General features: G+C 41.7%; 1 protein-coding gene across 3 annotated transcripts in view; it reads right to left on the bottom strand.

Moving 5' to 3' along the window:
• Nucleotides 1-229: 229 nt before the first annotated feature.
• The window catches only part of man2b2 (mannosidase, alpha, class 2B, member 2), a 66,645-nt gene continuing 55,019 nt past the window's right edge, over nucleotides 230-11,855 (bottom strand). For all 3 annotated transcript variants that reach the window (XM_059638739.1, XM_048541163.2, XM_048541172.1), the window contains 2 exons: nucleotides 9,788-9,905; nucleotides 230-965 (listed from right to left, as the gene is read on the bottom strand). In XM_059638739.1, coding sequence (XP_059494722.1) covers nucleotides 871-965; nucleotides 9,788-9,905 — 213 coding nt within the window. In that variant the 3' untranslated portion in view covers nucleotides 230-870. The remainder of the gene's footprint in view (nucleotides 966-9,787; nucleotides 9,906-11,855) is intronic.

Raw genomic sequence — 11,855 nt, 5'->3', positions numbered from 1 at the left:
AAGGATAGGGTGATAGAGACTGAGCAGGAATTAATGTTTTATGATAAAGCGCCCACAAGGCAATAATGGATTATAAAGCAAAATACTGCAAATATCTGACATTAAAACAAACACAGAAACACTGTAAATATTCAAGAAACATCTGTGGAGAGGGAGAGATAAAGAAAACAAAAACCAAGTTAGTGTTTCTCACTGAAGACCCTTCATCAAAACAGGTTCTACTGAAGAGTTACTGATCTGAAATTTTAATTCTATTTCCACTCATTGAGGCAACAAAGGAGTAGTAGGATCCAATACTTTACATTGCAATACTAGAAATTATGTACAAATAAAGCATTTGTATTGACAAACAAATCAGGAATTCAAAAATTCTTCAAAAACTATTGAAATCATGCTTTACAATACCAGACAATATGGGCTGGGGTATCTTAGTGACTGAAAAATTCATAACTTTAGGAGAAACTGGTGCTCCGCTGTTAGCTTCTGGTAGTCCAGCTGCATGCCAAAGAGGAATTTTTTTTTTAAGAAAACCCAGACCAGCAATTTTTATTTTAAAAAGTACAGTTATCTAAAAGTTGAATCGGTTAGTGGCGTGCTTTCAGTCGCAAATTCTTGCACTATGTTTCAGTCTGCTGCATTTTCTTTAACCCTCTTGCATTGCCTTTAAAGGTTGGTTTGTACATTCACACCTCACTTTGCTTCTGTTTGCCACAAAATTATATCTTCTATTTTCCTCCAAATTAGACAGCGATATTATCTGATAGTTTATTTTTCTTTGAACCAGCAAGGAGAACAAGATGCTACTTGACATGTGAACCAGCGTGATAGGTCATACGTTTTTCAGAAATTTATATTTTCTTTGCAGTTTTCTTACTGTTTAAAATATACAAAGAAAGTTCTCAACTCCTTGGGTCGAATAGTTGTGATGAAGTCTTTAGTTAGCCAACTTTTGCCATTTTTAAGATCTACAAAAGAAGACAAAATTAGGAATCAGAACATAGCTAATGTTTGAAAGCAATTAATCAGGAGCTTTATGCTATCACACAAAGATCTACCACATCTTTTACAGTTTTCTGAGTTCTTTATTTTTCTGTTTTTATATTCTATATTTTGTTTTCTTCTTCTGAGTTTTAACACAGTGCTGGAGAATGGCAACACTATGCAACACTTTTCACTGTATTTTGCACCAAGATACGTGATAATTAACAAATCAAATCAAATAAACAATCAAATATCGATGACCTGAAACATAGCTTTGTTTCTTTCTCCACAATATTTCCCACACAATATTTCCACATTTTATATTTCTAATTTCCAGTACCTACAGCGTTTTCCTTGAATTGGCAAAAACAATGTTATTCATTAAGCAAAATGAACACAGTAAGTTGTTATAACTGGCTGCAGCATTAGTGAATCATTTTACTGAAGAAATACACAATAGAATTGATAATAAATGCCGTCATAAATTCTAGATAACACAGTGTGGAGTTGGAGGAACACAGCAGGTCAGGCAGCATCAGAGGAGCAGGAAAGCTGACATTTCGCGTTGGGAACCTTCTTCTGAAGAAGGGTCCCGACCCGAAACGTCAGCTTTCCTGCTCCTCCGATGCTATCTGGCCTGCTGCGTTCCTCCAGCTCTACACTGTGTTACCTCTGACTCCAGCAGTGGCAATTCTTACTATCTCATCATAAATTCGTGGTGTTTTTGAGTAACGAACAGATATCACTGACAGGTCATAGGTCATACTGTGATGGGCACGCTGCCATTCAAATCCACTTCTTCAAACCAGAGCACATATAGCATGAATCCAATGGGCAGAATGGCCTCAGTCCATGCTGTAAAACACTATGATTCCACAATGGCACTGTTGACCATGCAGGGCGAGAACAACTTTTGTTAACAATTGTGAAAGGTGACCGTGGCCATAAACAGTGATGTGACAGCTTCCTTCCAATCTGGGGCAGCTAGAATTTGCAACATCTCTCAATTTGCTGCCTGCTGTTGCAGAAGGAAGGTCACCAAAGCTCTGGATTCCCAGCTGAATACATTTTATTCTTTCCTGCTGGAAAAAGAAACTTGGCTTTAAGTGGAAGCTGCCATTGACTGTGCGCATGTCACTTTCCAGGTGAACTGGAAGTGGTTCCACACCCTTCAAAACATTGTTATAAGAATCACCTTTTATAGTGGTTAGCACAGCTATTCTTGCCCTGCGTGTGAGCTGGTCAATGTCTGAGTCACTCTGCAGCACTTCAAAGTCACCGTTAAACATCAGAGGGCAGCACTGGATGACATAAGTCATCCGCTGTTCACATGACTGGAGATTCCAGTAAAACGTTCTCACACATTTGGGGGCCAGGCAGAGAACTGGGACACTCAAGCAACACTTAATGTGCCCGCGACATGCTGCAACAGATCTGCAGAACTCAGCAGTGTTCTGGTCGATTCTGCAGCCTCCTGTACAATATCGCCCCCCAACTCCCCAATCAGGAAGGCACAGTCCTTGTTGCCAGCTTCAGGGATCAACTTCAAGAGGAGATGAAGCCAACACTGTCCCTTCCCATAAAAGCAAAAGTACGGTGAATGCTGAAAATCTGAAATAAACAAACATACAGAGTTCTGGAGAAACTCAGCAGGTCTTGCAGCATGTGTGGAGAATGAAAGAGAGTGAACATTTTGAGTGTAAATCTGGTAGGACAGGTGTGGTTCTGAAGAAGTGTTACACCAGAGTTGAAATAGTTCCTGGGAGTGACAATCACCAAGAATCTGTCCTGGTTGACCCACACTGACATTACAGTCAAGAAAGGACAGCAATGCTTCTATTTCTTCAGGAGGCTTAGGAAATTTGGCATGTCCATTACAACACTTCCAAATTTTTATAGATGTACCAGAGAAAGCATCTTATCTGGATACATCACAGTATGGTATGGCAACTACTCTTCCCAAGACCACAAGAAACTATAAGACAGTTGTGAACTCAGCTCAGTCCATCATGCAAACCAGCTTTCCATCCAGTGACTGCAACTTGATGTTCTGCTGCTTCAGGGAAGCAGGCAATATAATCAAAAACCACTCCCACGCCAGTTATACTCTCTTCCACCCTCTTCCATTGGGTAAAAGATATAAAAGTTTGTACACATGTAAAAGCAGATTCAAAACAGCTTCTTCCCTGCTGTTATGACTTTTGACAGGACCTCTTTAGCGCTACTGTTGATTTCTCTCTGTACTTTATTGGCAGCTGTAACACTATATCCTGCACTCTGTTCTGTTACCCTGATGCACTTGTATTACACGATCTGTCTGCAAAGCATATAAGACAATACTTTTCACTGTATCTCGGTACACTGGATAGTAATTAATCAAAATCAAATTGAATTGTTTTTCTCTCTACAGATGCTGCTAGACCCATTGACCAGTGCTTTCCCAACTGTCCAGGCTTCATTCATTCGACATGGTATTAGTCAATGAAATTTCCAATTCCTCATTCGCCAACTGTCAAGTACGTGGGGGTCGGTTAGCTCAGTTGGCTGGCTGATTGCATTGCAATGCAGAGTGATACCAGAAGCATGGGTTCCATTCCTGCACTGGCTGAGGTTACCATGAAGAAATCTCCTTTTCAACTTCTCCCCTTGCCTGGAGCGTGGTGACCCCATGGTCTGCTAAGGCTATGGTGACTTTAATCTTTTACTCTACCTTCCCTGTGCTGCTGATTGCAATGCTAAAACAAAAGCCATCCCAACACAAACATTTGAAATCAAATTTATCAATCAAACCACACCACAGTGCATACAGATGCCAACAAATCACCCATGTGAATTCTCTTATTGCCTACCATCAATTGAGCTGTTCCTGTCCTGAAGCTCTGACACGGTGCTATCCTACTGGCTCTCAGGCAGCTGAATTTCACTTCCGGAGAGGACAGATGGCCTTAGATGCAGACCCAGAGCAGTTCTTTCTCCTGCACTGGACTGGATCACCTCGTCACATGCAGGAGCAGCCCGTGCTGGAAATGCTGACACTTATCAGCGAGGCCTGGCAGTAGTGGGGGGACAAATGATACCACCCTGAGAGGGTGCAGCAGGTCCCTAACATTGAGTCACTCACTGGCGCTCCTACAGCAGCCCTGCTCATGTGTTGTAGGGCAGGTCACAGAAATGCTGAGGGAGCTGCTGTAGGACCCTTTCAACAATGGTGTCCACAGCCAAGACAGCAGCAATCTAAGCTTGCAATACTTCAGTCAGCACCCAGATATTGAGTGCCTTTTCCCTGTGCTGCCATGACAGCTGAATCATTGACCATCTGATTCGTCACTGCAACTGTGTCTATGGGGGTTCCCGTGGAGTTGGCCACCTCATCCATGCTGGAAAGGCTGTGTGCTTCCCAGTGTGTGGAAATTCCACTGCCAAGTTGGTTCTGGACTCCACACTCCCACAACTTGATAAACCTGACAGGAAGCCTGCAGTAAGTGTACTGAGAGTTGCACAACCATCATATTTTCTTCTAAACCCATTCCAATACTGACATGGTGGGTTTCAAATGTGGGTCCCCAGATTTTACTTGGGTCTCAAGATTAATAACCTAGTGTTAACATTACTCGGCCATCACCTCCCCATCACTTTTCATCAGTGACTTCCTGTTCTTTCACTTCCTGCTATACCACTACTGTCTGAAAAGGGCTGCAGTCACTGGACTTTCAGAGAGAGAGGGGTGCAGTGCTAGGACTGTGGTGAAGGCAGCATGGAAAGGAAGAGGCATGCAAGCTTACACCACCAATTGGCATAGTGCTTAAGGAGACAATGCAATATGCGGAGGAGAATTATGTCCTGCAAGAAAGAGGAAAGTAGGTTAGTGGGTGCAGTGCATCGTGTTCTGAGTGATATGGCTGTCATGGTCAAACAGATAGCCACATGTGGACAGGAACAGGAGATGTTCGTGTGAGAAGAAGCGGTGAAAGTCGAGTGTGTATTTTGAGCATGGTGCTGAAGGCTAGCGATACAGTTGGTGGGATATTGGCTTTTAAATATGCGTTCACTGATCTTGATCCTTTCTAAGAGCTAATTGATCTTCTTCTGGGACTGCACGCAAGTACTCAGATTACTAGCACTGACCACCAGTGCTATGCAACGTTTGTCTGCAGGGCTTCCTGACATCTCTCCCGCACTTCCAGTGTGGCAGCCTATGCTCTTGTCACGACATAGTCTTCAACACTGTTGTAAACCTCACACAAACATCTCAGATGTTCCTGTCGACATGCGGCTAACTGTTTAGCCATGACAGCTAGGGAGCCCTAGCTGACAGCCATTAAAAGGAGATTGATGACGTCTCCACAGTCTAGGGTCTGGCTAGGAGCTGATGGCTGCAGCCCATGCACCACACACACATAAACATAGGGTGACTTGCTGGCAGGATACCGGATTCTGTGCAGATATTTCACAAACTATTCATGACGTCTGCTGCCGATACTTCATCCCAGGTCACATTGACTTTTACACTGGCCAATGGCACGGAAAGAACTCGAACAGCATCTGGAAGGGATGGCTTTGTAACACAGACATTTCACTTTCAGTCTGCTCCTGACTCTTATGTCCAATTACTACCAGCAGACTTGACGATGACCTGCATGGCTTCACCTCAACTGCAATATTTATTAAAGGTATTCTCCAACCTTGTAGTTAGAGTTATCATGAAGAGGAAAAGGACCAGTACAACAGAGTCAACACAGAAAAAGGCCACTTTCTAGACTGAGGGTGGTAGTATTTTACAATGATGGGAAGAAGCGATGGAACGTGTCATGTTCCTTGTTGCAATATATTTGCAATAATCATAGCGAGACAGGAAAGCAATGAGAACAATGGCATATTCTGAAGTGCGTTTCACCACAGCTCTTCACTGTGCCTCTGAAGCCTATTCAATTCACTGCTCACTCTAATATAACTTTGACGGTTCAGTCATCCCTCTTTCTTTCTTTATCACATCCCAGTTAATTTATCCTCCACGGGCACTAACACACTTTCCTCATGTGATACTATGCCAAACCTTCAAACTCACCCTCAACAAATACGTTCTATCCATTAGATAAACACATGCTATTATTCTTACTCATAGTGATGCCTCCCACCCCACTGCAGAGAGGCAGTGAACCCAGAATAGTTGAGACAGCCAGGGAACCAGAAGATAGAACATAGAACATAGAACAGTACAGCACAGAACAGGCCCTTCAGCCCACAATGTTGTGCCGACCATTGATCCTCATGTATGCACCCTCAAATTTCTGTGACCATATACATGTCCAGCAGTCTCTTAAATGACCCCAATGACCTTGCTTCCACAACTGCTGCTGGCAACGCATTCCATGCTCTCACAACTCTCTGCGTAAAGAACCTGCCTCTGACATCCCCTCGATACTTTCCACCAACCAGCTTAAAACTATGACCCCTCGTGCTAGCCATTTCTGCCCTGGGAAATAGTCTCTGGCTATCAACTCTATCTATGCCTCTCATTATCTTGTACACCTCAATTAGGTCCCCTCTCCTCCTCCTTTTCTCCAATGAAAAGAGACCGAGCTCAGTCAACCTCTCTTCATAAGATAAGCCCTCCAGTCCAGGCAGCATCCTGGTAAACCTCCTCTGAACCCTCTCCAAAGCATCCACATCTTTCCTATAATAGGGCGACCAGAACTGGACGCAGTATTCCAAGTGCGGTCTAACCAAAGTTTTATAGAGCTGCAACAAAATCTCACGACTCTTAAACTCAATCCCCCTGTTAATGAAAGCCAAAACACCATATGCTTTCTTAACAACCCTGTCCACTTGGGTGGCCATTTTAAGGGATCTATGTATCTGCACACCAAGATCCCTCTGTTCCTCCACGCTGCCAAGAATCCTATCCTTAATCCTGTACTCAGCTTTCAAATTCGACCTTCCAAAATGCATCACCTCGCATTTATCCAGGTTGAACTCCATCTGCCACCTCTCAGCCCATCTCTGCATCCTGTCAATGTCCCGCTGCAGCCTACAACAGCCCTCTACACTGTCAACGACACCTCCGACCTTTGTGTCGTCTGCAAACTTGCTGACCCATCCTTCAATTCCCTCGTCCAAGTCATTAATAAAAATTACAAACAGTAGAGGCCCAAGGACAGAGCCCTGTGGAACTCCACTCACCACCCACTTCCAGGCAGAATATTTTCCTTCTACTACCACTCGCTGTCTTCTGTTGGCCAGCCAATTCTGTATCCAAGCAGCTAAGTTCCCCTGTATCCCATTCCTCCTGACCTTCTGAATGAGCCTACCATGGGGAACCTTATCAAATGCCTTAGTATTAACACCCAAAGAGGAGGAGGGGTTGGAGATCAGAGTAGTCTCAGTGTGTCGTGGAGACGGGAGACCCTCAGCTCCCTGGTGACAGAATTAAATACCAGGCTCCCGTACGGCAAACGACACTTAAGGCATATTGACTTATGTCAACAACACCTGAAATAAGATTACAGGCACAATGATACTTTCAAGCATTTTACAAACTGGATACTACAGCAGCAGCAGCTGAGCATGTGTCATATACAGGCAGGCATTTCAGGTGCATGACTGCAAAAAGCCTGGACGAAGCTGTCAGTTGCAAGTGCAAAACCGGAGAAAGACATAACAGCATACAAACAGTAAGCCAAAAAAATAGGAGAGAAGTATGACAGTGTCGGAAGGGAGGGAGCACAAATATACATGTGCCCTGTTCTGTACGGCACGAAGGCAACACACATCAGCAGAGGTGAATTGTTTTAAGCAAGGTATTAAACTGTGCATTACATGAACAGAAGGAGAGAATTGGGGAGATCACAAAGGAGATGGGGGGAGGAGTGAGTGAATATTGGAGGAATGAGGAGAACCAGTATGCAGTACGTGGTTCTAGAATGAGTAGGTATAAACACAGGAAACTAGACAGGACAGCTGTCATAATAGACTATTTGTGGTAGTTTGCTGCGCTCAAATTTGTGAGCATCTTTCTCATACTAAAACAGTGACCACATTTCAGGAGTATTTAACTAGCTGGAAGATGGTTTACAAAGTCCCAAGGCTGCAAAAGGGGTTGCATATTAAAGAAAGGTCATTTAAATGTTTAGAACAACAGCAAAACCATGAGTCATTTGGTCAATTTTGCGGAAATCTCTAAATATTTAATTCAACATTTCATTATGAAATTTTTAAGCTTTTTCTTATTTAAAATATTGTTTTAGGATCATAGAATCCCTAAAGTGCAGATAGAAGCCATTCAGCCCATCAAGTCTGCACCAACCCTCCGAAGAGCATCCCACCCCCCACCCTATCTTCGTAACCCTGCGTTCCCCATGGCTAATATACCTAAGCCTACACATCCCTGGATACCATGGGGTAATTTAGCATAGCCAATCCACCTAACGTGCACATCTTTAGACTGCTAGAAGAAACTGGAGCATCCACAGGAAACCCACACAAACACGGGAGATAATGCAATCTCCTCACAGACAATCACCCATGGGTGGAACCAAACCAGGGTCCCTGGCACTGTGAGTCAACAGTGCTAACCACTGAGCTACTGTGCCACGCTTTACAATTAGAAATGACAGTTGTCAAGTATGCTGGAGAAAAGCCTTTTCAAAATACATTTCGAATGATGAAGAAACAACAAACTGAAATTTTCCATCATAAGTATTTTCAAAAAGAAATTGATTAAAACTTTTAGATACTATGATGTCAATGTTTTATGTTAGTAAAGCTTCCTAGAATACACAAAGGAAGTGCAAACAAGTTATTTTGTATCAATGTGGGTACATGTACTTTGGAGACATCTCAAACCACCCAGTTCCTATTTCTACATGCTCAAAACTGTAAAAGGCAGTGATGCAATGATGAAAAGTTATTTTTGCACCAAGTATAGAGTTTTCAGAAATTCTGAGCAATAACAGGAATTGAAAACCTTCTCTGGGAATGGCAAACAGATTTTCAACACAGATGGTTAACTTTGGGGAGGTAATAACTTTGCATTGTAGCATATATTCAAAGGTCAGGGTGCTGGGATAGAATTAAAAGATATTAAACAATTCTGCTCCAATTATTCATAAACAGTAATTTAAATTTCTGCACCAAGCAGTTCAACAGGTAGGTGTCGGGCAGATAATCCACAGTAAGAATCATACATGCTCTGGATGGAGCAGTCTTGACGATATGCATCATTTATTCTATGATATGCAACTTTTATTTAAGATTTTCAGCATTTGTAGGATTTTATTCTTAAAAATGTAAAGGATTATTTTGGTGGCAATGTACATTATGCACTAAATGCAACTATTGCTAACACAGGAGAGCCTGTGAAGAAACATTTGCGGATGATTGCTAATTGTTAAATTGAAGGGACAGATTGAAAAGAACAATCTGAACTGGATATTGTGCATCATTTATTATCTCTTCACAAACAAGTCCCAGCATCTATAAATAGGTAAGTAGTTGTGAAAGCTGCAGCCGGCTCACAGATTTGAATCAAAATTACGTGTTAAAACATTTGAGAGGGGGAATGTACTGTGAGAAAAGGCAAAAGATAATGAGAAGAAGTACATTACACTTCGGTATAAAAGTACTATAAATATACATCTTATGACACTTACTTCTGAGAATCGACTCAAAAATGTCCTGCACACAAACATAACTGATTGATATCTGTGCACCAAAAGCAAAAGGAATGCTCTATTCACAGCAAGACACTGTTCCTTAATTGGAATAATATTTAAACAGATGTTGAAATAAGTAAGCCTAAGTAAGTCACCTCTATCGTGTTGTTGTGTTGTCTTCCACCTCCAGCGTTTGAGTGTGTTAATGTCCCAGATCCCTGTGAGTGAGCGTTCTTCAATAGATACTACTGTTCCCAACATCTTCAGCAGATCCTGTCAGTGATTTCAAGCAGGAAGAGAACTGAGGTTGCATCTAATTAATGGCAAACTCAAGTGTCAAACAATTTGGTCTGCAAATCATAAGATCTTGAGCTCAGTTTGATTTACGAATTGAAAACATTGCCTTCTCTGAGAAGTTGTGCATTAGTGCTTAAATGTATTTATCCTACGCTGATTCCATCCTTGCATTCATGCTGTATATATTCGCATGTTATGCACCACTTCCTCAGAGACAATGCAAGCACAGAGGCTAACACACAGCCATGTAATAATACAGTTTTAGTTCTAGGCGTGACTGAAAGATAGGAAGTAAACGGATAACAGCATTATAAATCAGATATCAGAACTGGAGCTTGTTGTGGGAGTAGGGAGCTGTGACACATTATCAAACGCAGATTCATGGCCAGCTCCAGAGAGAAGCAAAAAATGTACAATTGTACAGAAAGTTAAAAAGAATTAGGGAAGGAAGTAGCGTACACATGCAAGTCACCGATAACCAAGAGATTTGCTTCGCTCTGGTGAGACATCCTTAATGCAACAGATAAAATGTTAACAGAGGGTCATGAGTCTGAGCACATGGTCAGAAGAAAACAGGACAGAGTTTGCTCTATGGAAGGATAATCGATACTGTCTAGTGAGTAGTTTTATTAGAGAACTTCAAAATTCGCCAAAGCAGTTTGGAAATACCACAGCAGTTTGATATCAGATGTCCGAGTTCTTCCACGATCCATTAGGTCCACAAAATGCATGAGGCAATCAATGTTGCTTTGGGAATAAAATAATCAGAAAACAATGCACATGGAAGTCAGGCCACCACTGGGGGATAAGGAAAAATGACAAGATCCACTGCTATCTTGAATTCAGAAAAACAAAGGACTGGGAGCAATGAGGCTTTTTGTAATGTATTATAGAAGAACAGGTGACTTCATACAAATGGGGGAATGCTCAAGGAAATTAATAATTTATTAAGGTCTGAAGTATAACAAGGGTCAGAATGCAGGGAAAATTCTGCAGGGGGAAAGATAACCTACTTCATTAGGATTAACATTCTGGCACCTATACTATAAGGGGATGAGCGACTAAGCAGCAGTAGCTTGGAAGTAGAATTAAGGGCGTTGACATAAATTGAGCAAGAAGTCTGAAATAGCCTCGAAATGAACACATTTTCAGATGAACAGTACTTAGCTGACAAGGCTGAGATGCAATTCCAGAGACTGCAGATGCATTTACAGTGATCGTGATGGAATTGATATACTAGACAGACACCAGTACAATGGAAATTGGCTACCACGATTGTCAATTCAAAAAGAACAACCACGGATTCATTAGCCTCACTTAAATTCAATGTACAATAATGGAATCAGCTAAATGAAAGTTGATTATATTTGTAGAACAATCTCGAGTGTGAATGTTTAATTGCTCTAAGCTCTCTGATCGGAATTTGCAGTTTATTTGGACAGATGTGCAAAAGTAATGGGAAGGAATGAAAGAACAAAGGAAAGTACAAAGCAAAAGAAAGCAAAGAATGAGAAATGAAGGGAATGAATTTCACACAAATCTTGTGTTCATACTTATGACCTTTGACCAGTTACATAAGGGACCACTTGAAATTCTTTTGATACTTTTGTGAAATATGTAAATTGTTTTAAGAACGTTTGAAACAGGCTTTTAGGAGTTTGTATCAATTGTCAAGAAATCAACAGTAAATTTCTTCGATAAGTAAAGAGGAGTCCATTTGACCTGACAACCCTTTCTCCGGAACTGTGTTAATGGGAAAGAAGTTAAAACAGAAACCTATGTGGAGAGCTGCAAGTAGAGGAATTGGAGGGTTTTGGTGATCATCAAAAATGTAAAAACAACAGAAGGCAGGCAGAGACATAAAGAGGATTCCTGTAGTGAAAAGAAGCAGATCATTCACAGGAAGAAGTCAGCTTTTCTGTTAGC

The sequence above is a fragment of the Stegostoma tigrinum genome, chromosome 1 (genome assembly GCF_030684315.1).
Source record: "Stegostoma tigrinum isolate sSteTig4 chromosome 1, sSteTig4.hap1, whole genome shotgun sequence".
Taxonomy (NCBI): Eukaryota; Metazoa; Chordata; class Chondrichthyes; order Orectolobiformes; family Stegostomatidae; genus Stegostoma; species Stegostoma tigrinum.
Note: the sequence above shows the minus strand (reverse complement) of the source record. Positions and strands in the feature narration are given on the sequence as shown.